The sequence below is a fragment of the Takifugu rubripes genome, chromosome 1 (genome assembly GCF_901000725.2).
Source record: "Takifugu rubripes chromosome 1, fTakRub1.2, whole genome shotgun sequence".
Lineage (NCBI taxonomy): Eukaryota > Metazoa > Chordata > Actinopteri > Tetraodontiformes > Tetraodontidae > Takifugu > Takifugu rubripes.
In genome coordinates, this window is record NC_042285.1 from 5186209 (window position 1) to 5213875 (window position 27667).

At 41.9% G+C, this 27667-nt stretch overlaps 4 protein-coding genes across 15 annotated transcripts in view; 2 read left to right on the forward strand and 2 right to left on the reverse strand.

Moving 5' to 3' along the window:
* Positions 1-1937: 1937 nt before the first annotated feature.
* On the forward strand, positions 1938-8394 carry LOC101061699 (myosin light chain kinase, smooth muscle). Its single transcript, XM_029847411.1, has 17 exons — positions 1938-2041; positions 2183-2553; positions 3376-3522; positions 3597-3713; positions 3966-4010; positions 4089-4219; positions 4306-4462; positions 4545-4856; positions 4935-5037; positions 5120-5323; positions 5392-5609; positions 6080-6203; positions 6522-6674; positions 7013-7142; positions 7271-7352; positions 7525-7665; positions 7962-8394. Exons 2-17 carry the CDS (start codon positions 2388-2390, stop codon positions 8165-8167), a joined length of 2436 nt encoding a protein of 811 aa, XP_029703271.1. The 5' UTR covers positions 1938-2041; positions 2183-2387; the 3' UTR covers positions 8168-8394.
* Positions 8395-8428: 34 nt separating this feature from the next.
* coasy (CoA synthase) lies at positions 8429-13055 on the reverse strand. Of its 3 annotated transcripts, none has more exons than XR_003890845.1 (10): positions 12930-13055; positions 11431-12183; positions 11109-11323; positions 10847-10978; positions 10167-10356; positions 9875-9939; positions 9713-9784; positions 9408-9505; positions 8988-9134; positions 8429-8899 (listed from the first exon to the last, which is right to left on the reverse strand). XR_003890845.1 is itself a non-coding variant. In XM_003961245.3 (10 exons), the coding sequence occupies exons 2-10, from the start codon at positions 12104-12106 to the stop codon at positions 8846-8848; spliced, it is 1662 nt and encodes a 553-aa protein (XP_003961294.1). In that variant the 5' UTR covers positions 12107-12183; positions 12930-13054; the 3' UTR covers positions 8429-8845. The 3 variants fall into 3 exon arrangements, 2 of the variants coding, with proteins under 2 accessions (XP_003961294.1, XP_011619661.1); XM_003961245.3 differs by having other exon boundaries at positions 9700-9784; positions 12930-13054; XM_011621359.2 differs by having other exon boundaries at positions 9700-9784; positions 11431-12165; positions 12930-13023.
* A 606-nt stretch (positions 13056-13661) lies between these two features.
* On the reverse strand, positions 13662-17711 carry zdhhc6 (zDHHC palmitoyltransferase 6). Of its 2 annotated transcripts, none has more exons than XM_003961186.3 (11): positions 17572-17711; positions 16446-16947; positions 16234-16325; positions 15913-16072; positions 15651-15809; positions 15310-15363; positions 15055-15222; positions 14859-14900; positions 14606-14751; positions 14469-14515; positions 13662-14388 (listed from the first exon to the last, which is right to left on the reverse strand). In XM_003961186.3, exons 2-11 carry the CDS (start codon positions 16710-16712, stop codon positions 14288-14290), a joined length of 1236 nt encoding a protein of 411 aa, XP_003961235.2. In that variant the 5' UTR covers positions 16713-16947; positions 17572-17711; the 3' UTR covers positions 13662-14287. The 2 variants fall into 2 exon arrangements, with proteins under 2 accessions (XP_003961235.2, XP_029703286.1); XM_029847426.1 differs by having other exon boundaries at positions 14606-14754.
* Positions 17712-17843: 132 nt separating this feature from the next.
* vti1a (vesicle transport through interaction with t-SNAREs 1A) overlaps positions 17844-27667 on the forward strand; it is a 94889-nt gene continuing 85065 nt past the window's right edge. For 4 of the 9 annotated variants that reach the window (XM_029847459.1, XM_029847440.1, XM_029847449.1 and 1 more), the window contains exons 1-3: positions 17844-18088; positions 20582-20640; positions 21470-21580. In XM_029847459.1, coding sequence (XP_029703319.1) covers positions 17995-18088; positions 20582-20640; positions 21470-21580 — 264 coding nt within the window. In that variant the 5' untranslated portion in view covers positions 17844-17994. The remainder of the gene's footprint in view (positions 18089-20581; positions 20641-21469; positions 21581-27667) is intronic. The other 5 variants (XM_029847469.1, XM_029847476.1, XM_029847431.1 and 2 more) reach the window with 3 other exon arrangements.

Here is a 27667-nt window from a genome sequence, read left to right on the forward strand (position 1 = left end):
TGATTTATGTATGAGTTTGTGTGGGGAAATGAGCTGCTTGGTAGAGGGCTTCTCTGACTGCTTTGTTTCTAGTTTATTTATTTGGATCAACTTTTCAGGATACCAAGACGAAATGAAGATCAGAATCTGATTGAGCAAGAAATGAAAGCTGCCTCAGCTAGTCTAAAGTGAATTAGCTCAATTTGTTTCCTAGTTGTTTTGGAAAATTTTGCTTTTTCTTTAGAACATGTCATGGGAGTACTTAAATCTGATGATCAGTAGGGAGAAATAAAATGTTAATTTTTTTTTTAAACCAAAGATATGCTGAAATAAACAAATTTTACTTTCCAATGAGATCAAACGAACAAAACAGAACAAATTAGCACTTGTTAGCCAAATGTATTATTTTGTAAATGTAGCACCAAATAGGGAAATTCTCTTCTGCTTCAACAGTCTCCTCTCTTCAGTTAATTCCTGAACAGCACATTTAAACTTTTTTTGGGAACATGTTTACATCTGATTGTGTTGAGGAACATTTGCCTTTTCTAAAGGGGAAATCAGAGAGCTGGGATGAGCACATCTGTCTGCCAGTAAACACTTTAGATTTGCTAATATTTGGTTCTGAAACAGGCATACACTCGACTCTCGGGACACGTGTTTGCAGGCTAAAGTAAACTATGTGCCTCCTGCCATATGGTACTACTTACATCCTCACATTCCAGAATGGAACTGCTTCCTCCTATTGTTACTCTACACCAGTGCTTCTCAATTATTTTCTGTTACGCCCCCCCTAGGAAGAAGAAAAACATTTTGCGCCCCCCGCCGTGACTATAATTAGTGAAATTGAAATATGAAATTGTTATAAATACACCTCTGCATAACATTGTATCCTTATTAACATTAAAGAAAACAAAAAAAGAAAGAAATATAGACCAAAGCGGGATGATTGTTGCCAATATTCGGCACGTTTTCGCTGAAAAAACTCAAGCGGCTTATCAGCGTGACTGGGGTGTAATGTCTTTAAGTGACGCCTTCATTTATTTGGCTTCATGCTGTCCTGTCAACATTTTTAGACACAGTAAACACACCGGTCTTTCCTCGTCTCCCACCGTAGTCACAGTGAAGCCAAGCGCTATAAATGCTTCGTCATATTTCCTCGTCTTAGCTTTCGTTCGTCTCATTATCTTCGTCTCTCTCCGCCTTTCTTTTCATCACCGTGAAGTATTTTTTCATGGTATCTCTTGATGGTTTGTTCACTGCACTTCCATGTTCTCCGGGGTCACGCCCCACTATTTGAGAAGGGCTGCTCTACACCAATTACTGAACTGAATCCATTTAAGGCCACAAAATAAGTGTTTCATTTAGAGTCACGTCATCAATCCCAGTTTTTTTCTAAGCTTCGCGTTTGTATGTCTTTAGTCCAGTATGAGCTGAACAAACACCACTGTTCTGTAAATGTGAGTCCTCCTCTCTTTGGTGCCATTTTAACCTCCCGACATTGTCTCAAGGGGTTGATTGATGGAAGGTGTGTCTGGATTTGCTTTTCCCCTGAGGTCAACTGTTTTCATGCTATACTGCCAACAGGTGATGTGCTTTAATGGCGAGACCTCAAAGGTTGTGTTTTCACTCCTGTGCTGTGGAAAAAGTGGGGGTGGGATGGGGGTGGGGTGTTTTCTAACATGACAGCAAATGGGGAGAAGAAAGAGAAAAACTTTGCCCTGTTACCGACCCCCGCACAAAAGGTAAATTGCAGGCATGCCCAAAAGCCTCTGTGTTCATTCCATTTGAATTTATATGAGCCTCATTTACAAATGTGGCCCCATTTCGACTTTCATTGAGAGCTCTTGTGGTTTGGGACGACTGACGTGTCTGCGTGTTGTCTGTCACACAGCAGAGAATTCAAACATGAACAATTGCCCACATGAAAGCTGCCTTACAGGCTCTTCCTGATTCCGCCGTGACTCCCTGTGTGGCTCCTCCTCCGAATCATAGGGGATATGTAATAATAGGCTACACGAACTACCAAGGGCAAAGTGAATCTAATAGTGAAGAGAAGCAGCAGGTAAAGTGGCCTTTCTAATCTTGTCTGCTCCAGGCTCTTCTTGTATCTGTTGAATGTTTTGTCACTCCCACATGTTTCCTAATCTGTCTCAACATCTCTTTTGTTTTCTAACCCCCCTGTGTGCCTCTCTTATTCCATTAGGCCAGAGGCACCGTGTGGGCTGGGTATGCATGTTTTCAGCTGGGTTTTCCGATAAAAGTGGCCTTTTCCCGCATATGCTGGTGCTGAAAGGTCTGAAGCCAGAGGCCCCTCCTGCTAGCAGCTGAGAGGATGTGTGAAAGGGGACGGGGGTGAGAATCCAACACATTAGCTTTGGACTACATGCCTGCATCTGTTCCACTCAAGGATGGACAAGGAGGGACAAAAATCAAAGACCTTTGTATCTACTTTCCGGTTGGTCCTAAAGCCAAAAGCCAGCGGGTTGTTAGTTGTGAAGCAAAAAAATGATGGACTGGATACAAAAAACAGGACTTTAACAGGGAGCAGCAACGTGGAAGTCTCATCTTCAACAGGTAAAAACAGAAAGTTGACTTGGGTGAATGTGTGGTAGTTTCACGACTCCTCTTTCAAAGCTCCTGCAGGCATTTCATTTTTTAACTTGCTTCTCTCGACCCTTGCACCAATCTATTAATATCAGGGAGAGTAAGCTTTGATGTTGGGTTTGCCCTTTGTCAGAACATTAGTTTGGTTCAGATCTGTTGTTTATTCAGAGAAGATACTGTTTAACCAGAAAGTACACAGGACCTATCTGCTAAATGCTTACCCCCAATGTACACAAGTGCTGATGGCATTCCGGTGATGACCATGTTGGACATTCCAGCTCCTCCAGCTGTAAACACACTCACGGTGGGGAAAACTCTGTAAACACTGCTTTATGTTGAAGCACGGCAACAGATTAAGATGGAAGAAAACAGAAGCAGTTCTGCCTCGAGGCATCCCAGTTAAAATGCACGTCAGAGCTAGTAATTATTTTTAAGACGTCCGGCAAATATCTAAATACATCTGGATTGTGTCGCTTGAGAAATCCAGCGTTATGTTTTGAAAACCTTGACACATCTTGTCCGCTCATCCAGTGTTAGATTACAGACTAACATTCCTAGATAGAGACAGACTAGATTACAGACTAGATTCCTACCCAGACACTAGAAAAGCTTTATTTTAAATACACACTTAGTTGGCTTTATTGCTGCAAAAGGAAGCGACGCTTCTTTTCAAGGTGTTATCACAGGAAGTCAGCTTCCCTTCAGTGTTTCCTGGCAACAAAATGGTAGAAAACTCTCCTCAACTGTTAAAATGGATTATTTAAAAGCATGTGTGGTTCTTCTACCATTTAGGCAAGAGCGCGCCATCCCATAATCCTCTACGTAGAAATGGTGTTGCCAGTCAGTCTCAGTGTTCTACTGGAGATGCCGGCACTCACACCTGCAGATCTGACAGCGCTGCTGAGAGGCGGCCAACCAGCGCTGATGTACACATCATAGGTGAAAATGGGAGATTTAGGGTTGATATATTCATCTGTACACCTCAAGAAAACTAATTTCTCTCCATGAAACAGCAACAAGGGAAATTCCTGCAACAAACAAGCAGCTGCACCAGGGGCTGAAGTCAGCTGAAGTCAAAGCTTGGGCCACAAGAGCTTCAAGAGAAAAAAGCCAACAGGATGAAAACTATGGTATATATACAGATATATATTGGTATTTTTGTAAAAAACCTGTCAAATATCAACATGAGTCTTGAGTCAGGCGGTTGTAAATTCCTTCACGCAAACCTGACCTGTTGTGCTGTTGAGCGTTCTATTCACAGCTCTGTTGAACGCAGCACCATTGCAACCAAACTTGCTTGCTGACCTCTGATTGGTCAAATACCTGTTAGATTTGGCTTTTCTTGCACCTGTGGGCTCACCTGTCTCTCCGTTTCCCAACAGATATCACAGAGCGGCGACGTCAAGCAAAAGCCTCTGCCAAAAAAGGTGAGTTCCATGAGCCAAGCGGGTAAAAGTTCACTGCAGTGCACTTGGTATTGGTGACCGATTGAAAATTCTTCCCAGAGCCACCAGTACAGTTTCTAAACCCACCAGAGCAGGTGGAGGTTCGGGTGGGAGAGCGGGCCCGACTACACTGTGAGTTCAGGAGTAGCTCTGTCCCGGTGGCCTGCTGCTGGATTTACAACCGGGACAAGGTAAAAAATGGGTTTACTTTGTTTTCTGGCCCATCTAATCTGCACTTCTGCAATCTGTGCGTTTTCCATTTTAAACTTTTTCTCAGGTGGTGGAAACAGCCCAGCGGGTATCGGTCAGAAGCAGTGAGACTCAAAGCAGTGTGGACATCTCTGGGGCCGGTCCAGCTGACGGGGGCTCCTATACCATCGTAGTACGGAACAAGGAGGGCTCAGCCAATCACACGGTGTCGCTGACTGTCATAGGTGAGACTGTTTTTGCTCTGAAGTCGGGCAATGATGCGTTCTCTTAATGTCCTCGTGTCTTCACAATCTGGATTGTCTGCAGACCGACCTGACCCACCAGCATCGCAACCAGTCGTTTCCCAGCTGACAAGCGTGTCCTTGGTCCTGTCCTGGACGGGTCCCAGCTACGACGGAGGCAAAGCCGTGCAGGGCTACATTGTGGAGGTCAGACCAGAGGGCTTGGGTAAGACCCCAGGTTGGACTGAACTCGCCACCCGTTGCAAAAGCACGTCCTACCACGTCCGCTCGGGCCTGGACCCTTTGGGAAGGTACCGCTTCCGGGTCAGAGCCTACAACTCGGCAGGGATCAGTGAACCAAGCCAGGAATCTGAGTGTGTCAAGATGGCCACTACAAGTGAGCACTTTAAATGTTTAGGACGATCATATGCACTTGATGCTCGTATGTTTATACCTATATAATCTCTGTGTGCAGGGGTATCGAGGCAGCATCAGCAGCTCGCCTTCTACGACACAATAACCATCAATAGCAAACACAGGGTGACCGACCACTACAATGTGCATGAGAAGCTCGGCGTGTAAGTGTTTTCAACATTTCAACTCGCCCTTAAGCAGCCAGGGAGGTGAGAAGCAAAGCAGCACTGTTTTCCTTTTTTCCAGCGGGAAGTTTGGTGAAGTGTTCCGATTGTCTCATAAAGAGACGGGTCAGGTGTGCGCGGGGAAGTTCTACCGGGCACGGTCTGCCAAAGATAGGGCAGCGGCTCGGAAGGAGATCGAACTCATGAACTGTCTCCATCACCCCAAACTGGTCCAGTGTTTGGCGGCCTACGACGCGCGCGCGGAGACGGTGATGGTTCTGGAGTAGTAAGTGACCACGATGGTAAATTCCCAGTGTTGCCTACGCCGACGCTGAAGTCTTGTCGTCTCCTCAGCATCGCAGGCGGGGAGCTCTTCGAGCGGCTCGTAGACGACAACTTTGAGCACACGGAGCTCACCAGCGCCCGTTACATGAGGCAGATCCTGCAAGGCATGGAGTACGTTCACAAGCAGAACATTGTACACTTGGACCTCAAACCGGAGAACATCGTGTGCGTAGACACGACTGGCACGCAGATCAAAATCATCGACTTTGGCCTGGCCAGCAAGCTGGGTGAGTTGACTGAAATTGTGTAAACATAACTATAATCCCACTGGGTGTATTTTTTCCCGCTAATGTGTATTTTTAATATTTCCTGTTTGCATTTCCAATAAAAGCTGCAATATAGAAAAACCTAATGGCCCTTATAAGGTAGCAGCTTGGTTCGAAGATCAGGCCGGTTTGTTGGTCCCTCAACATTTCCTGTTTTGGTTGCACAACTTTACTTATCTTAACAGCATATTTCAGGTCAACACAGTCATTAATTTTACCAACCGCCCGAGATGACGATATCGGGTGTTTCGTAGCTAAATTCCTTGATGTCTGCAGTGACCATTAAGTAACAAATAAATGCCTCCAGTTGAAGTGGCAAAGCCAGTGGAGCCATTTCTAGCAGAAGACTTTGGAGATTCTCCAGCTTGGCGCCGGGTGGCCCATTTTATTTTCGACTAAATGTTTTGTGATCGTTTCCCTTTCTCTTTCAGAGGACAATAAGCCTTTGATGGTGATGCACGGCACACCCGAATTCGTGGCCCCTGAGGTAATCAGCTATGAGCCAGTTGGCCTGGAGACGGACATGTGGAGCATCGGAGTCATCTGCTTCATCCTGTAAGTCCACTAAACACATCGACTTGGAGGATGAAGCAGGGATTATGCATAAAGAGCTGCTCCGTTAATGATGTTCTAGAATAATTAAATGGTCGGTGACACATATTTTGTGATTGAAGAAAATAAAATGTATCGCAGGTGATTTTGGGCAGCTATCTTGTTTCTTTTACTACAATCCCGATTTTTCTGCTATTAGTTGGAGGAAAAATTAAGTTGGTCAACATTTTAGAAAAGGGAAAATCTGTCCTGTGTGATGGCAAATTAAGCGGAATTTTTATTTATATTATAATGTGATATATCTATATTTTTATCTCCTAGACTGAGCGGAGAATCTCCCTTCCAGGGGAACAGCGATACAGAGACATTGGCGCTTGTGACGGAGGCCTCCTACGAATTTGACGAGGAGAGTTTCGAGGACATATCGGAGCAAGCAAAAGACTTCATTCGATCCCTGCTGAAGAAAGACCGCAGGTGTGCAAAAACTACCCCAAAAAAGAAGGAAAAATCACAGTATTTGTCACTGGTGCGCACTATCTGTGCTTGGAGAGTACATCTCTGTGCACGCGCGCGTGATACACACAGATAAATTCTATCTTGTGCCATATTCCCTGCAGCTGATAATGTCACATTCAGAGTAAAATATTCGTTGTGACATTTGCAGCCAATTTGCATACCAAATTTGCTTACCTTTCTTGGAATATTAGAGCCAGGGAGTTTTACTTTCCTTTTTCAATGCAGCAGATGACTAAAGCAAGCTGGGACGTTTAAAGTGCCTTTGCCTCATCTACTCTGTACTCATGGCTTTCCAGATGCCGCCTGTCGTGCACCGAAGCCCTTGTCCACCCCTGGATGATCTCTTTCACCCCCTTGACTCGCAGCTCTACCAAGTCCCTCAACAAGGACAAGATGAGGCACTTTCTGGCCAAGCGCAAGTGGAAGGTAAAATATGGACTAAAATATGGATTTTTCTTATCACGAGTCAGTGATGACATTTCGAGCCATTGTGAGAACCGCGAGCCCAGTAATAAGTTTGTCATCTGGTGTGATTTGTCCTTTTAAACTTCTAGAAAACCGGCAAGGCTGTTTTGGCCCTGCAGCGGATGGCTAACCTCTCCAGCAGGCCAGAGTCTCCTGGCAGCTCCTCAGAGGGTAAGACAGATAAAAGCCCCCTCCCCCCACACACACACACACACACATTCAGCTTCCTATCTCCTCGAGCCACATACATATGGCAAATGACTTGCCGTTTCCGATTGTCACATCAAGTTTACACTTTTGTGATCAGTAAAGCCTAGTTTCTGCTTTCTTCAACTTCCTCCAGAGCCGGGCTGGAGCCAGGAGGCAGAGGAGGCCATAGAGTCGCTGGACAAGCAGCTGAGGAGTGAACCTCGGTTCAGGCAGGCCCTGAGGGACACCATCCATCCCACAGGAGCTACAGCTCGGCTCACGTGCATTGTCAACGGTAGGGTGAAGGAACTGAAATATTGCTCAGCCAAATGCTAAATCTGCCGAAAAATGACAACAGGCTTTTTCTAAGTTCAATCTGGGGGCGTTAGTGATGGCATTGGTCCAAGAAGTCCTTGTGCGAAGGATTTAATGACGGAGAGTCTAAATGTTGCTGTACAAACATGACCTAAACTGAGAGGCTCCTCGGTCAACTAACAAGGAAACCAGATTCATAAAGGTTTACAGCAGCCGCTTTAAACTGATTTTGCATGTAATTTGTTTTCTTGGTGTGATTTTTTTTTTTTTTTCTAGGTTACCCCCAGCCGACGGTGCAGTGGCTTCAGAATGGGAACCCCGTGACTGAATCGAGCAGAACGACAATGGAGGAAGAGGAAGACGGGCTCTGCGCTCTGGTTCTGGCTGATTTGAACCCTTCTGACTCTGGGGTTTACACGTGCAAGGCTAGCAACAAGCAGGGAGAAGCAACATGCTCAGCCAAACTCAAAGTGGGGATGTGACCACAGAGAAAAAGCTTCTGACATGAGACGAACAAGTTATGGGCTCCAGCGGCCATTAAATGACACAACTCTTGCACAGACGTGTATACTCGGGACACAACATGCACACCTTGTGTTTACTTTTGCACATGAATATCAACTGTACTTGTTTTAAAGTAACTGTCTTAATACTGTTTGATAACTTTCTACCCTTGAATGAAAAATAAAAACTGCATTACTCAATGAAATGTGGCTGTACTGTGTAAAGATCACACAGCTAAGTTTCCACAGATGTGAATTTATTGACATTGTGGAACCTTTTTCAACATTAACAGGAGGTTCAGGTGAACAGAAATAGAAGTTCTACAAAGTTCCCTTACAGATTGCAAGAGCTCTATATCCTTTAAATCATCTTTTAATGCCCAGTGCATTTATGTTCCCTCTATTGTGATGATTCAACTGACTGTAATGCACATTACTACATTAATTAGTGTTTTTAAAATATTTAATATTGCAATCATTCTTTTAAACATGACACATGCACGAGTGTTTCAGATATCTAAAAAGAGCTGCACCTTTTGGGGAAAATGAAATCTTTGTTAAGGATACCCAATTAAATCCTCTGTTTAAGTGTGATCTCTCTGAACACTATGTAAGGCAACGGTTGCTCATGACGATCCAAAATGGCTGCTGAATGTTCTACCGTCCTGTCTGCTGGATTCGCTTTTGAAGAAGATTCCAAGCTTTCAATACCTTATTAAAATAAAGAGGGTTTGGGCATAAGTATCAGAAATATAACATTTTCATGTGTTCTGTCATGTTGGCAACATGTGCATCTGACCTGTTTTTGAGTGACCTGTGGCTCCCACAGTGTGCTGAGGACCACATTTGCACGCTCTACTTGTTTGGCGTTGGACCACTGGCTCTGCAGCCGGCGCAGGGCATCTTCTGAGCTCACACCGTCTCGCTCTGTTATCCTAGTTACTGCCTAGAAGAAGAATATGAGAGGAGGCATCAACGTTCTAAGATCTCAGTTCAGCTTAAAAAGAATATGGCTTTGGCGCCCTCTAGTGACTTAAACACATAGCAAATAGTCACCTATGTCAAAATATAGGGTTTGGGGAAGAAATCTTGTTCAAATTAAAATATAAACAACATTACTGTGTTGTATTGCCACTGTTCTTTGGTAAATACTGTTATAAAGACACAGGAGATTCAGGCTGGCGTGAGTGCAGGTCTGTAGGTACAAACACAGAATTACCTCCTCATCAGGTATAATGGTAACCCAGACTTCATGGACCATATCTGTCCATCCAGCCTCCAGAAGCACCGCTGCATCCACCACACACACCTGTTTACCTGCCAAAAAAGAGAAACATTTAACAAAGTGAGAATCCAGATTTGTAAGTTCAGCACTTAATGATGTTGCTAAAACATTATAAGACATGAATGACTTTACAGGACAGATAGAAAAGAAAAGAATAGAAAAGAAAAAAGAAAAAGAAAATAAACCCTCTGCAGATATCAGATGACATAGCATAATAAATTCATACCATCTTCTCTTGCCTGTCTGATTTTATCCTTTACCAGAAGTGCAATCTCAGGCCATACGATGTCAGTTAGAGCTTTTAAGCGTTCCTAAATGATAAAAAGCAACTTTTTTAGACGTCATACAAGAAGCGGTGCTCTCAAATTTTGCCGCTATGTAATAATACCCAGTCATATTACCTTGTTTCCAAAAACTTTTCTTCCTAACGCACGTCTGTTGATGGTTTTATCTTCATTCATGAGATCTAAAATAAGGAAATAAACATGTGGACTGAGTGTTATATTAAGAAGCAGGATCCATGTCAGCTAGTCTTGACTAGAAGTTAAATTTTGACCATCTTTATCAGGTCAGAGTTTGTTGCCTATCACTAAACATTGTATCTGTCAAGTTAAAATTTAAGCCAACTATTTAAAAAACAAGCAGCTGGACAGCAATCATGTCCAACCGTCCAGTAAACACGAGCATCCCTACCTGGCCCAAATTCCTCCAGCACTCTGTGATAGGCCGCTGTGCCAGGCCAGTACACCTCGTGTCCCAGCTTGTCGCAGTCGATCCGAACTGCGCCCAGTGCCTCCAAGTGTCTGGCGATGGAGCTCTTCCCACTGCCGCTACCTCCTGTCAGGCCAATAACGTAAGGAAGAGGGGGGAGATGAGCCGTGTCCTAATGCAGAAGAAAAACAGGAGAAAAGCCAAGAATTATTAAAGAATATGTGCACCAAACTTATTCCTTTAAAGTAATCCACATTATTCTCTGGTGTGAGCAGACCACCTCCTCTTAACTCCTATTTACTCAACATCCGGATCCTTCTGTTGATCCGACCACACTTCCTTTAGGATGAATTATAGAAATAATTACAGCTGAACAAGTTCAGCTGTAATTTGGGATGAGCTGTAAAAATAATCTGCTTTTTTTTCGACCCAAAATCAACAACCACTGTAAAACCAGTTAAACATGCATTAAAGATGCATTTACCAGGGGAATAAAGCAAAATCTTATAAATAAGAAGCTTGAGCATAGCGTGTACGGCAGTGGGAGGAGCCTAATACCACAAAAAAAAGCGGGGTGACAGCTTTTAGTTCCTTTGCTACAATACTGACATTATTATAAATCATCCCTTATTGAAATATGAACAAATTTGAACGCAACTTACTGTAGGCGGCGTAAGAAGAGTGCCCAGCAGTCGAGAGCGTAGGCTGGAGGAGCTGATCTTCTCCTCCTCTGTTTCACTGTGGTGAGAATCTTTAAGCAGCTGGATCTCGTGAAGGACAAGCGCAGAAAGCCCCTGATTTAAAGAGAATAGAGGTGCCGTGATCTCTTGTACAGGCATCAAAAGTTATATTTTAATCAGCTTCTTAGGACAAAAACCGCTCAACCGATACTTGAGGCAACACATTGGGATAGGATGCACTTACATTCTCAATCCTTTTCTTGTTTACAGCCTCGCCTCCTTTTCTTGTCTCCTCGCTAACCACAATACACTGTAGCAACGGGTCAACTACAGATATCCCATAGGGGTCTTCGAGGGGAACGATCTCCACCTGTATCGAAGGTTTGACGTCGCGCAAAAACTCCTGAAGCTTCTCCACTCGCAGAGCGTAGGGCTCAATCAGCTCCTTCAGCATTTTTTCTAGAATTCAGAAGACACGGACGTCAGGCAGACCCCCTTTTGTTCAACCTTTTCACACATCCTCCAAATGGAACCATTCCTACAAACAAGCCAAAAAAACGACTCACTTTTCAACATTGCTTGGTCGCACACGCCAATCAGGAACCTTCTATTGGCTAGCAAGCATGAGATGTTGAGCAGGGTCTTGTGAGCCCCGTGAAGCCTGTCAAATGTCCCCCCCACCACCACATCATTGTATGTGTGTAAAAATTCCGCCTTTCTTTCCGCGGTTTCAAGCGCTTCCTCTTTGTCCAGAAATTTTACCAGCTGTGGGTGAAGCAGAACTGACGACAGGCTGGGGCTGCAGACATAGCAGTGGCCCGTGTACCTTTGCAGGCACTGAGTAACCTGATGGGACTGTCCCGGGTCATGCAGAGGAAAGTCTGTGAGCACCACCTCTGGGGAGTGCGACAGACACTGCGGTGTGGGGAAGGGGCAGTTTGCGATGGTCTGACCCCCGTTAGTGGCACAAACATTGGTCAGCAACACACGGACGTCAAGGTGGCCACATATGTCAGCTGCATTACTGTAAACCCTGGAAATAAATGAAGACAGGTCCACAACCGGTGGTATGAAAACTGGCCGAGGCTGGGTGCTGCTACCCAGGTTCAGCCCCGGGTGCAGGTGAACGTAGAGCGTGCGCTCCACAAGTTGTGCAGCTGAACTGAGCACTGGAGCAATGCGCAATTGGAGGGTATGGAGAGGAGATGTCAACACTAGGATTCCCGTGCTGAACATGGACATGGTTACTGGTTGATCCTGCAACTCTCTGCGGATGACCCCCGGTACCTGAAGAGTACCTCCTAGAAACGGAGAAAGCACTGTGTTGGGTGGAAAGTAGAAAGGTAGTTTAGAATAACAAAATTATTCATTATAAGCACATTACAATATTCACACAACCTATAAGAGCATATTGTAAGTGTAATCATGAGAACTTTGTTTATATTAGCAACTGTGGTTCTGCGGGAGGTCGTTTCCAAGTGCAGTTCTATTCGCACCAATAGGTGGTGCTGTTGGGCCGTAACCCGTTGGGCTTCTCACAGCCGCCCCCAAAAGTGTCTTGCCAACATTTCTCCCATCAACTGCCGACAACCGAATCTAATAAAAGTACTATTACGCTAATTGACTGCAACATTTCTCTCTCCTGTTGTGCTACACGGAGGATGCGATGTATTGAATTATTTGACTGACAATGGCACTCTTATTGCCTAATGCTTCTCTGACAGCTTCCTCAATGCTGAGGCTCGAAGTCAACAATGTAGTTGAACACAAGAGTATTCCTTAAATCACGTTAAATGAAGTACGCGAAAAACGGCCAAAGGACATCTGGAAAAAGACACCCCCCCCCCGCCCCTCAAAATTCAGAATTGAGTACTGCTCCTTCACTTGACCTCTCGTCAAATAAACTTATGTTGCAATGTTCACATTCCCTACAATGTCACGTAAAGTGTTCATTTATAACGTTGTAATGAGTCAGATAATTCTGCAGCTTCAGTATGAAGGGAAGTGCCAATTTTCAGAATAATGCGCCTGGAAAGCAAACCTGAAAATTTGAATTGGCACTTACCCGCTCAGCGTTGAAGCGATATTTCTGTAATTAACGAGGAAACAGTGTAAGTCCCTGCAGCTAGCTGACAAGCAGCGTTTGCAAGTATCACGTGACCGTTTCTTCTTCGTTTAAGCAGCTGTGACAAGCATTAAACTGCATTTGCGCCATCTAGCGTTCGAAATGCGCAACATGACAAATTCTGGAAAATGCCACGCATTTATGAATACCGGTACACCTAATTAAAAAAACAAAAAAAAAAAACAAGTTGTCATACACCCCCAGCTACTGCACCGTATACTACTGTTTACTGCTCACGAGGTAACATGAAGTACTTCGTGCATATTTTGCAACATTTCTCATTCCACTGCACCAAGTAAAGTAAAAATAAGTCCGCTTCCAATAATCAAACTCCATTAAAGTTAGTTAAAAGAATCCTGAAGCAAAATTGTGAATTTCACATTGGAAGTTTTTAATTAAATCACAACCCCCCCGGCTGTCTCTCTACTCCGACTTGCGTTAACTGTGTGAACAGCGCCCTCTACCACGAATGACTGGAATCTTTCCATCGAACAGATCCACTACAAAGTGTAGAAAAAATATATATAGACGTAAAAAAAAAATTGGAAACTGCGTTAGCATGATAAATGATTATAGTACTGAAAATACTAAACCAATACCTAATATCAGGATTTAAATGTTTAGAGGTTAACTACAAAACTTGACATTAAAAGCCTACTCAGCTATTTTTCATTTGAGGCAAATTTTTCTTTACTATAGTCTTATGTTCGTATGTTCATTGTACATTAAAAAAAGAAATTACATCATTCCAAAATAATTTAAGACTGGAGTAATTGATTTTCAGCACATTTTAGAAAGTAAACACAGGCAGAGAATCTTGGCTGATTTTCTTTTTAATGTATACTTTGAGGCCAACGGTTTAGTTTTTAAAAAATAAAAAAGAAATTAGGTCTTCAAACTGTAGAAACACTTGCAAGCCCAGGGTTAACTAGGCAGAGGCATTGCATAATCAGCAAAATCACATCAGCACAGATAAAAACAAAGACTCAAGTTAAAAAAATAAGTGAAGGTCACATTGCAGTCACATAGAAGCCAAAGTGGCAGTAATTAAAAATTAAGACTTGGTTTGAATTTGGTCAGAGGAGTCAAACAGATGCCAGTGCTCTTTAAGAAAAGAATTGACAGAAAACAGCACAGCTGAAGAATGTTGCCTAAAAAAACAAGAAAGGAATAGCCACTACAATGAAATTCTTGACCATGAGCCTGCAGTGTCAGGCTTCACACTGTCAGTGGATGTCAGTTTATGAAGATGGACATGCACCTTTAGTTCAGTGTTACTCTCCTCTACATAAAATATATTAATTTACTTTCTTTTCGCTGGTGTTTTCACTGGCAGCTGAGTCATAATGGCACTTCTCCACACATCTCCTTGGAAACCACCCCCTTACACGTTCTCCCACTGTAAGTGCAAAAGGGAAAAAATAGTTACAGTTTAATCAGGAAAAAAATCCCCCATTAAAATCAGTATTCTCATCTCACCTGCCACCTGCTGCTCGCTCAACATTTTGTCTCCATACATCCACCATCTAAACAAAGGAAGTGTTGCGTTACTACTGGACAGTCCTCCAGTTTAAATATCAGCGTGTTGTTGCTTTTGCTCCCTCTGTGTAACTTACTTGGTGCCGCGAGTGGCCAGAATAGTCTCGCCCTTACTGAGGGGAATGCGGGGCTCCTCAGTGCAGGGGGTTCGAAAAAATGTTTGGAGACCTTTGCTCAGAGGACAGCAAGCTCCGTTATAGTCCTCCACTGCCTGGTACTGGACCTGCTGGCCGAGTCATTCCACATACGTGGTTATTCTTATTGCTCTTAAATACTGAACTGCATGAATGGATATTATTGCATAACAGTATGCATTTTGCAGGTACTTACACTCCTCACTCGTTTATCAGCTTTCTGCTTCAGTTGTTCAATCTAGTTAGAGACGGATAGATTAACCGACAGCCATCACTGTTTTGCAGTAACCTACCTCAGTTTAAACGAGAAAAAGTGCACTGGGCATGAAAGCATCTTGAAAATGTTACATGCTTTGAATAGTAAAAACCCAACTAGAAGCGATTAAACATACAGTTAAGGTGTGCTGGTGACACTTTGGATGGACTGGCCACTCAAGGCCGTCACCCTTGGGCATCCCCGTCCAAGTAAAAACTTGCTTGAAATTAAGCCAACAGCTGCCAAGATCATACGGGAAGATGAATTCCTCCCCTGTTTGGTAGTGCTGTATTCGGTCTTTGGCCTAGTGGAAATAATAGGACAGTTAAAGTGTGCAATCAGATTATGAGCATACACCACACTACTGTGATGATCCAGAAAGCATCCCGACCTTTTCCTCAATCCAGGACTCGATTGAGGTCTTGTTACGAATGATGACCTTCATCTGAAAAAGGACACAAAACATACAGTAAGCAAGCAAGTAAGGGTTTTGTTTCTGCTGTGGATAATACATTTGACTCTTACAATATTCTTACAATTAAGTTTACAGAATACATCTGAACTTCTTTTTCACATCAGTATCACTAACACATTTCTATCATTCACAACTAAATATACAGGTTAAATCTACAGATTTGTTATGGTTCTCTCATGGAAGATGCAGTCCATTTTATTCACTAGTCAAATGCCTTTGTACATTTCAGAGTGTTGATGGCCTTAGGAGAAATGTACCTGTATGAAGAAAAGCATGCCAACAGCAATAGTGGTGCCCAATGCCAAACCTAAGGCAAAGAGTGTAGCAGCAAAGGCAGGCACGCTGAAGGGTATGAGGGGCTGAAATTGACGAGCGGCACTCATGTTGATCTTTACAGTGCTCCAACCAAATGATATCTGCAGTAAAGAAACAAGCAAATGACCCGATATGTGTGGAAGAGCTGCTGACAGTAAAATGAATTGGGCCTACAAAGAAACAGCAATGTAACTGGAAACCTACCCTATCGTAAAGCTGCGTGTACATCGTCATGATGAAGATGATGGCAGCATGAGAGCAGCCTAGAGGAGCCAGCAGCAGGAAACTTGTGAAGTAGGCGTGGTTAAGATGTCCGCAACAGTTGTTGATCCAGGGGCAGTGATGGTCCATCTTCATGACACACCTATGGTGAGATGAGTGAAATGATGATGAGTGCTCGCTATTTGGCTGATTAAGCGGATGTTCAATCAGTATTTGCCATATTATTTCCCCCAAATAAGTCAGATGTGACACTTATGGACCTTTGGTGCCACATTACAGATGCAGAAAGGACTGAAATGCTACCTGTTACATTTACGACAATGGTGGGACCTGGGGGCTTTGTATCCATGGCACACTTTGCAGTACTGTAGGTACTGGGTGTGGTGTTGATTCCCCTGATTTATAGAAACAAATAGGTAAAAAATGTCATTTAACTTATATTCTATAGAAATACAAGTTTTTAAATATAAGCAACACCCTGTTCTTCACACATTAATCCTAACAAAGGCCCTTACCGGTTTCCAGTCTAGAGGAATGTATCCAGGTCCTACAAACATGGCATTGAAGTAGTTGTAAAGGATAAGGACAGTCCAGTTGATGAGCATGATGAAATTAATGCTGCCTCCTGTTGTGTCTAGTGGCCAATACCAGATAATGGAGTCAAATATTGCCATGGTGGAGCATATGGAGATGACAGACAATGCTATGATAGGACCCCAGTGGCACAGTCTCCGAACCTCATGGAGGTTTTCAAATGTCACGACCATGGAAAAAATGTTCATCTTTTCTTTTTGCCACAACTATCCCAACTGGCTGCACTAGAATGTTTTGTCTCTGCTATCTCGCACAGTCAGCAATGCGGACCACACGCATAGCTTTTCTCGTCTTCTGAGTAAAGAGAAAATGGCCTGGTTATGGGTCACTGGTGTTCTCTGTGTCCCATTGTGTGCACTGGAAAAGAGCAGCATCATCAACAGCTGAGCTGCACTACTCTTGCCAGAGGCTCAGATTTGCCATCTAAGGGGAAAAAAACAGACATGTTTAAGCATAAGAACCAGTGTCTCATACTGTGCACCGACAACAATAGTGACCATTTAACAGATTTGAATCAAAATCATCTAAACTTTTGCTCTTCCATGTACAACAGTATTCACATAAATTGTATGCGTGTTAAACTTAATTTCCCAAAACGTCAGACAAATATATAATACAATTGATAATTTGACAATAACAACAGCCAAGATATTAACGTTTTTTTCAAACAAGCAAAGCAGCTTACAATGATCACAATGCAAATAAGGTAGACAATAATCCACAATAAAATGACACTGTTGATGCAGAACATTTGATCAATAAGTAATTAGCTCATTTGACCATGCTAGCTAAGCCACCTCTACAAGATATGCAAAGAAGTCAACATCACAAGCAACTTAACAGATATTTTAGTTTTAACGGGAAACAACAACGCAATACAATATACTAGTTATGCATGCGTTTGGGGGAAATTCGATTTAGCTTATATGTTGGCGTGATGGTTAGCCGGTTAGCTAATTTGTTCGATCCAGCAACAATAATTCATCACATAAGGGAAAAATCTCAGAAACAACAACATTTCATATTTTGTATGGAAATGATGCTCACCAGTCGGGTGCATATTTCGCACATTTTGTTTTCATAAACAGAGAGAAATCTGGCACTCTAAATAACCACCTTTGGCCACTTCCTTGTTTTTTTCCTTCAATTTCTTCAGGAAGGAACCTTTCTTGTGGCGTTAGAACGTTTATTACTGTAACTCCAATTTCAGTGTGGTAATTTTACTTTACAAAATATTTTATTCAACCCCATAGAGCTGAAGACATTGTGTAGCAGCTCACTTGAAAGAAAATTGTATCTGAACGTTTTAAGTTTATTATTTAAACAATCCAGTGCCGGATGATAAACGATAAACTGTTTCTTGTCGAGCATATTTTACTGTGACTCAAGGAAGGGACTCCATTCGATCCTTGTTTTTATTATCCTGAGCTGTCAACTATAAATCCACCTGTTTTCAACATAAAAGTCAAAATGTCTTCAGACTTTGAAGCTTATGAACAGGATTTCGGAACGATCACCGCCGAAATAACCAACAAAATTGGCCGAATTCCCAAACTAAGTGGAGGTAAGACAGTCAAATATATTAGCTAAAGCTGCGCTCAGCTGGAGCTAGCTCTAATTAAGCTTGTTTTTCTTAGGAGAAATGGTAAGCTAACGGTAGTGTTTTATCTGTGTTTAAAGTCAATACATTATTAAATAGCAACATTTCCCCCCAAAATAATGGAAAGTCGTTCTCTTCTGACATCTCGTGTAAATTAAAACAACTCCTGATTACGTAATAGTTTATCGTATTTAGCGAGTAAGTATATATTCTACATGATATAACATCTTCAGCACTGAGGTTATTTTCAAAATCTTATTAATAATTACCGCATGTCCAGCTGATAGAACTCAAATGAGATCAGAAAGCTTGGTCAACCTTCGAATCAATGTGTGATTTAGAATTAGATTTCAGAATGATGTATTGAATTTTTATGATTTAAACATTTTTTATTTGTAGTTAGAAACTGTCCAGAGGTCTGTATTCGTCTCTTTTAACAATAGAAACGTCCTTAGATCTCCTATGTGGGTTGTTAAGATCTGCTGTTTGTGTTGCATTGGATTGAGGTATAGTTGATTGATGACCGATGTTAAAGTAGTAGTAGAACCCGTTTAGAGTAACCAATTCACCCATCCCCAAATGCAAGTCTTTACACTGTAGGATGAAGCCAGGGTATCTGGTCAGAACCCATGGAGACACGTGTAGAACCGGCACACCGCACACAGAAAAGTCCTTTGTCCCAAGGAGATTTGAACCCAAGACCTTTCTGCTGTCAGGCAGTAGTGCTAATCACTGTGCTGTCTCCAGTGGAGGAATACAAGCTAAATGTTAACTGTGATTTTATAATCTGTTTTATTGTGATATTAGGCATCATTTTGTCAGTTTTTTATCAATATCTTCAGTATTGCATACCCCCTACTACATATGTTTCTCAGCATATGTTGATGCTGGTTTTCTTGGCATAATTCCTTTTTTTTAAAGGTTTTTTATGACCTTATTACACAGTTCAAGCAGCCTTTTGTTTTTGTAAAAATTAGACCTCCCTTACTTGTGATGAGTGAAAGTGACTAGAGACTAAATTCCTGTTAAGATGAAGTGAGTGGTGTGTGTCCTGTGTTGGACTAGTGACATGACTTGCTTGCTAACTGTTTATTTTGTTTTTTCTCGAAATGCATTGCTTTTGACAAAACGTATTTATTCTTGGTATCATCTGGGACTCACAACACTGTATTTGTTCCTGTAGTTATAATATGAACATAAGAATATGCGCAACGATGCATTCAGGGTCATTCTGAATTTCAGGTGAAAGGTGAATTTCAGGTCTTTCTCATACAGACTCTTTAATTTCCTCACACTTGTAAAGATGTATAAATCTTTTACATTGACTTTTTTCATCACTTTTGATATCACTGTGTTGTACATTAAATCGCTCCAGGCAAACGGCTTCTCTAGTTCTTTTTTGTTGGGTTGCTTTTGTTCAGCAGCCGACAAAGGCAGCAATGCTGAAAGACTGTCCTTGACTATCGACGTTGGTGCGACAATAAATTTTGCCCACGTGTTCAAGGAATGCTTCAATGTAAACAGTTCAACGCAACCACATATATTTGAATCCTTTCATTGTTTCTAAAAGCCATGATTCAGGTGACAGGAGGTTATTGTCTTGGTGATTATCATACATATTTTACTGCTGTAAAAGCAACAAAACACACTCTGAGCAACGCACAATTTTTGTATTTTCTAGGTACCAATTATATGTAAAAGCCAGGAGGTGTGTAAAGCATTATTTGTGTGCTTTGGTTTATTACTAGTACACCCAGAAAGTTTTTTCCAAATTCTGTACCAACACAGAATAAATGCAGCCATTTCTGTTGATAGTTGCTGAAATGTTGAATCCTCACTCCTCCCAAAGTGCATTTTAAGCTCATATTTCAAAGATTATTCTCCATCCTTTATTATCTCTAGTAAAAATGTCTTTCCATTGACCGGACTTGATTCATTTTGGTGCTGCAGTGCTAAATTCAAACGAATAAAGAAATTCTGCTCACTTTTTTGCCTTAAATAGTCTTGGGATGCACTGCTTTTTAAGTGCTTTTTTTTTTTTTTTAAGTCATAATGAGTTTCTGTGGGTAATGTGGAAGCGCAGCCATGGGGTGAGGCGCAGAAAGGCACGTTAGTCTGAGTGGGACTCGTATGTTTGGCAAGCGAGCAAAGCTGACACCTTCTCTCCCTTTGAGCCGGCACGAGGTGTCTCACCGCTCCTCAGCAGAAACCAACAAAGGCCTGGTAGACGGCAATAACTAAGAGACATCAAATATGGGCTCGTCGTGTAGAGAGAATGTGTAAATATATCTTCAAATGTGTCCTCGCTGCGTTGTTTTCTCCCAGTCTCTCTCTCTCTCTTCCTCTCTCTCCCCCTCTCTTCCCCCGTTGCGGGGGAGTTCGGTTGTTGTCATGAAGAGCTCTTCCTCTGTCGGCTGATCAATATGTCGCTGTTTTTTTTTTTCATTTCTCTTTCAGAGGAGAAGACGCAGCTGGTTTTAAATGTCGACAAACAGCTTGAAGAAGTCAGAGAGTTGGTACGTCTTTGATCAGTAATTTTCTCACCTTCCTGGTTCCTAAATAATGAATCTGTGCAAAGAGAGGGAGGGGGGCGGTGACGGCGGCGCCAGACAACGGCACCTGTGTTATCCTGGCGCTGACATGACATGCAGTCACACGTGGCGGGAAGGAGGATTCCTCCTCGCGTGATTACTTTCCAGTAATCTTCTTTTAAGTGACACCCCTCTGACACATTTCAAGCCATTATCTGAGGTGGGAGTCTTCATGTTGCTGTTTAAAAATGAGCAAAGTCACCCGACAGAGACAAATTGTTGTTACATTTAGTCTAGTTATGACATAGATTAGATTAGCTCCCTCCAAAGCTGCCACACGGGGACCTGTCTAACCATACATCAAATGCACCGTGACTTCATTCGCGGTGACACTGTTGGGCCCGTGCACGTCGCTGCAATGAAAGGCCCTCGTATATTTGCGGTGCATTTATTTACAGAGCAGCCTTCCTCTGTCGTAGCTTCTATCGCAGCTGAGTGATATGAGCGGGATGCGTTTTTCTTTTCCCAATCAACACTGGGATGTTTTAAAACACGCAGCTGAAGGTGCTCATTTCTGGAAGTTTAATATTTACAGAGTTGTCAAAAAGAATTTCTATGTTGAGGCACTGTTTGTCTTAAGTAACAGATGAGGCGCACCAATAAGCCATCGCATAGGTGGAAAGAGAAATAAGATCATTAGTATGGTGGAAGAACAAGTTTTAGCTTAATATTTGTACTTCGTCACTATTCATCAGCTCATCATAAGGTTATTTTGATAAACCCGTGTAGTTAACTGTTTAATTGCTGGTCTCAGCTGGAGCAAATGGACCTGGAGGCCCGAGAGATTCCCATCCAGAGCCGAGCCATGTACAACAGCAGACTGAAGAGCTACAAGCAAGAAGTGGAGAAACTTGAGAAAGACTTTGTAAGTACTTTTAAACATTATTGTAGTATTTACTTTAATAATGGATTGAATATTATTCACATTTTGGAACCCGTTTACTTCACATTTTTCTACTTGACGTGCTAATATACAGTGTTTCCCCTACCAAGGTTAAGAGTTTGTATTTAAAGCAGTGTTTCTACTGATATTGCTCAACACATTTACCTTAATATTATAGATAGAAGGTGAAATGTCTTCAAAAGAGAGGAAAAAAAGTCCAGTTGACACAGAAAACTACCTGGGATATTATAGAGAAGACAACCTTTCTAATCTAAACCTGAATCTCTCTGTTAAATGTGACCTGTTCTGACTTTGCCCTTTCTTTTCTGTTAATGGAAGGAAAGGAATTTTCAATATAAGTGACGCAAAAGAGCATCTTCACAGTGATGTCTTGCAAGTGTACATAAACCAAAATTAGATGACGCCGCAACTACAGTTTGCATTTACTCCAGGATGGGTTTAAGTAATTGTCCCATTTTGTACCAAGTGGTAAAATTGAAAGGACTGAAGGATGAAAAAGGTTACCCTCCCAAACTGTGTTCCATATGCAGTCCAAAGAAGTGAGCGTGTAAAAAGAGCGCATTTGGTTGGAGACAGCGGGTGTGTGATCTGCCAGCAGACCACAGGGATGTTCTCCCTGGGATCAGCCGGGGGATCTCTGTGCCGCTGTGACTTTCCCCACCATTGTGATTTGATTTGGCTGTAGTTTCGGAACTTTTTCTCCTCCCAACTGGCGCTGCAGCTTATTTGCTCATCATGCAGCCTGCACATGCTGTAGCTCCCAATATTGCCACATTTTCTTAAGGCCTTCGGGAGGATTTTGTACCAGCGGTAGAGTTACAGCCATCCAATAGGTGGCAACATCTCGATACTTCACCTGTGCTCTATTTTCAATAAATTGTGCCATTGTCCTGTAAAACCTCTTATTATACTTGAGAAAAACAGTCAGACTTTATAATTATTGGCCTGTGGAGGTATTCTCAGTAGATTTTTAGCAGTTCTCTTTTTGGAACAGTGGGCTTGGATCATCCACCTCTTCCTCTAACATTTAACATTTGATACTAGTCTACACAAGGCAGTTCTGGTGTCCTTCATACTAGCCAGATACCACAGCCTAGCTTGCCCCCTTGCTTCCTGTAGGCCTAGGGAGAACATGACACTAGACTAGGAAGATGTCTTTTGGGAGGGAGGCAATTTCTTTTCTTTTTAATGTAAAAACCGTCAGCTTTGTTGTGCTTTCTGCGGACATCAAGGCCTTTCCACTCCCTCACTAGGCCCAATCTCTCCCCTCCAACCCCACCCCCTACTGGCTTCCCATGGGTGTCTTCCCCTTAACCTGCTTTCTCATCCTCACCTTCACCCCTGGTTTTGAAGTCTTTATACCACCGGTGTGCCAGCTTGAGACCTCATTCCTGTTTCTTTCCAGATGGGGGCCCAAGTCGACCCCAGTAATCCAACCATTTTATCCAGGTGGACAATTTATCCAACAGACATCCAGTGGATGTGTACCAGTACATAAGCTGGAGCTTTTTCTAAGCTCCATTGTGATATTAGGGGATACAGTTAGGGGTGTTGAAGGTACAGAATGTAGGCCAGCTTGACCAAATAAGATCAGGTCAGAGTGTGGAAATAAAATTAAAAGTGATGATCAAAATCCTCTTTGGCTTTGGGTTGGTCAAATCAATCTTGGAAGAGCTCTTAGCGCTGGCTTTGATCAAACCAGGAAAGGCGAAACATAAGCTTACTATAATGAAATGTATCAGGTAAACAGAGCTGGCATCTTCAAAGGGCTACATTCAGACTCGGTACAGGAAAAGGGAAGTATTAAATGTCTGCATTATTATTATTATTACTACTATTATTCTTATTCCTAAATGGATCAAATACAAAACTAATCAAATTATTTTTGAATTATAAATGTGTGGTACCAATATTTGCCTTTAGCTGTCAGGGAACATCGAGTTTTATTTTATTATTATTTACAGTACAAATATAACACTGTTGTAAGATCTCTGCTTTCGGCAAGTTTATTGAACAGGAAATATCATTTTTCTGGGTGAGCTTTATGGGAAACTGAATCCTGTCATATTTTCACTAACATGATAGCTCAGTAGATGAGTTGAAACAGCTGTGATCAACTCAAAGTTTGCAAAATACAAGAGGCAAATTTGAATAGTTTCAATAACTGTTTCTCATCTGATCGACTGTGCTTTCTCTTGGAAACTTTGTGAATCTATTATTCAAATTCGCACAGTTTGTCAAAACTTATTGTTTATTATTTTGCCTCTTAATAGTTTGATAGTTACTTTGACAGTTTGCATCAGTCAGCCTTTTTAAATTGGTGCTTTTGTCCAGCAGGTGGCGGTATTGCTTTAAGAATTCACTTCTACTCAGAAGAACAATGTTGGACTTATCTGCCAATTACTCTGTCTTTCTGATGTGTTAGTGAACTTCCTATGATAAATCCTTCCAGTTAATATTATGTCTGACCTTCATCTCCTTTGCTTTGTTATAGATATTGAAATGATTGTAACTAAAATGTCCTTGTGTGAAGGTCCATTTTATACGGTGTTACGCCACGTGTCACTAAACTTGTTTTTTATTTTGTTTTTTCTCTCTCACCCCATTCATTTGCTGATATTATAAAAGGGACAATTATTTAAAAGAAACATCATCAGCGTTTTAAATGATACTGTTAATATTTTATTCTTTCGCTCTCTGCTCATCTTTCCGAATTAATCATTTTGACATTCCTCTGTGAATATTTCTCCCTCTTGTAGTTGATTTTGCTTATTATATATTCCTTTGCTTGGGGTTTTAAATAACAAAACTGCTTCTTATCCAGATATGAGATGTTTTGTGTTCAAAGATCCTTGATGCTGTTGAGTGTTAATTGCTCGTCATTCAGTAATTTGCGTCAACGCTTGGGTTTTTTTTTCTTTTTTTTTGTGTCGAGGCCACCGAGGAGCGTTATGGTCAAGGCAGTTTTGTTCCTGACGTGTACAAGAGTGGCTGTATAACACCTTAGTGGCAATAATAATAATAACTTAATGCTAACTATGATTAAATTGCAATAATATGTTACAGACTGCTGCTATGAAGATAAAGAGCGCAAGAGCAATACTCCTCAGCTTTTAAACAAGTCACATTAGTGCCACCTAATTTACCATTTATAAATCCAGGAATATTTTAAATGCTTTAAAAATCATACGTTTTGTGTTGGCGCCTTGAATTTTACTCCATGAATATATCTGTGTTTGAACTTTTGTGCGGTTCACTCAATTTCAGAGTGCGTGAATAGCGACAATAACGTTAATAATCCGAACAGTTTTCTGTGTGGAATGCATATCGCTGGATACCTCTCTATCTCCTGATTCTAGTGCAGTCCTGAAGAATCAGAATAAATTGATTGTTGGAAGAACTGATGAACAGCATTGGACTTGAACAGGGTATGTTTTATTTGCCAATAACATTGCTGTCAGAAGTGTTCAATGAGCTTCCTCTCCTGATTCCAAACCCCAGAGCTATTTGCTGCCTGTGCTTCTGAGGGTCGTGCATAATGTGTTATTATGTGTTATTGGACAGTAAATTAGTATTTATTTCTTCATTTACTTATTTACTGATTCCTTTTTAAAAAAAAAAAAAAAAAAAAAAGTTAGGCATATGGTCCATTACTCTGAATTTGTTCTGCACTAGGATGCCCTTTTTGCTGAAACTGTTTACTCTCCACTCAAACTTTGTGCGGAAGTAACCAAACTAAGCTTTGCGAATCCATCTTTGATGTAAAATGTGAATGTTTTTACGGAGATTATTTTTTAATTAGTGGTCATGGACAATTCAAGGTTTTTTTAAGGCCCTCCACACTTAGTTCACAGTGGCCATAAACTCATTATGTTGGACACAATTAGTCACTTAAAATGAAGAAAGAGGACTTTGCAAAGTCAACTATTTGAAACTTGTGCATTTTTCTCAAATCACATCATAATCAATAATGGATATATCTATGTTATTTGACTTATAAAAGCAGATAAATGTGTTAACATTTAGGTTTTGATGGGAGATTTTCGGAGCGCGGCGCTTCCCACGTTCCAGCCACACTGCTGCTGATTATGAATTAGCTTTGTTGTAATCCATCTTTGCGAGTTGTTGCTGGTTGCCCCCTGTCCTTGTTGCAGTGACTCCTGCTAACAAACAACATGACAGACCAACATGAGTCGGATGTTAGACACTCTAAATCTCCTTAGGTTGCTTTGGCTTGCTCGGTCTTACTAATCACGGGAGTAAAGACACATAAACTCTTTTCATAGTTTGTTGCTTAACAACCCATCAATGCCACCAAAGTCTAATAACCAGTTTAAAAGGAGTCCATCTACTGGCAGGGATTTTACTCTGTGTAGTTCCACTACAGCAGATTTAAGATGTCAACAGCTAGATCTGGTTTTCTACTCTGGAAACATGTCTTTCATTTGAAAGTTGCTGCAAGCTGAATGTCTTTCTCCAACCCTTTGTGGATTTGTCACGTTGGCTTTTCTATGTCTTATTTTTTATGGGAATGAAGATGGGATTCATTAGCCTTTGGTCATGCATGTAGCAATGTATTTGTCTTTTCTCAATTTAATGGTGTATTGACAGCAGTGGGTCAAAGCTGGGTTGAAGGACGTGGAAGGACATAGTGAAATGTTGTTTTTTTGCTTTTGGGGGATGTATTTATTTATGTTATCAAGTAACTGTAAATGGTGCTTCTTGTTTTGTTTTCAGGTCTTAAATAGGATGGAATGTGTTTCGATTCTACATATTATATTGATAAAGCTTAAAAATAGAAAGAAAAAAAACCCGGAAAACTTTGAATAAATAATGGAGACTGAGCACGCCGCATCCAAAAAAAGCGCTTAAACGAAAGGAGCAAGTCAGTTTTATTGGCTTTATTATTTCAAGCACACCTGACATAAAAATTGAGGGAATTCTCAGTGTAAAATTATCAAAGTATTTGGAGCATTTCAGACGAAAAAGAAAAAAAAAATGCTGTAAGTGTTTGGGGTCACTTGCTTTGCTGTCATTTTTCATGAGTTTCACTGTTGTTAACAAGATGAGCAGTCGACTCGCAGGACCCACGTTGCAGATCATTTGTAGGCAGATCACCCCCCTGCTCCCCGTCTGTCTCTTTACGTTAGCGCTTGTCTATATGGAAGAGGCTCGCGCGTTATGCCTGAAGCGCAGGGGTTTGTTTGGCAGTGTGCAAATTTGGCCGTTATCCTTGCACGCGATCGTTTCCTCTCCCGCTTATCTCTCCCGGCCCCTCCGAAGTTGCCGTACTTCGACACAGTGACAGTGATCAGGATAGCTTTCAGACGCCCGTCTGGCTGAGAAGGCCCTCCCAGGTCCCCTCACTGTCCTCGGGGCTTGTGTGATTGAGTGACTGGAGTGAGCGGGGGCCACAGATAATAAGGGGAAAATATAAAGACATGGGGGCGATGATATGATAACACCCCATTCCCCCCTTCCTCCTCCTCCTCCTCTCTCTTTGCTCCCCTTTTTCCACCTCCCCTTCACTTTTCCTTCTGTTCTTCTTTCTGTCCTACCGCCGAATTCTGCGCACCGAGCCTGTCCCTCGCAGTCGCGTAAACTAGAAGTGACATGTGACACCCACTCCCCAGTGATGTGCTGACAAGCGGGTACCAGAATAGGTGACAGTGTTTTCTTTTTTGCCTGACTGGCTTAAGTCTGGTGAAGGGATTCATGAAGTATTTATGAAATATATTATGAATCACTGGGTCTGTGTTTTTCCCTCTGTATTTTAGACAATGGCGTTTGCTTTTTAATAAGCAAGACTTAGATAAAGTGGGAGCGAGGATAGGGATAAACAACGTTTTTTTCACGTTGCGCAGTTATTGCCATTTCTTCATAGTTGAAGGTCTATATTTACAAGTGTTTTAAGCAGAGCTCATGGCCTCTTCACAAGTAAACACCCGCAACCATGCAGACTCACAATTAAACTGGGTTTCTTCCTCTCATCCTAAGTGTTTCTAATGAGAGCGCCTGCCAGAAAGAAAGGGATCGTGTTTTTTGCTC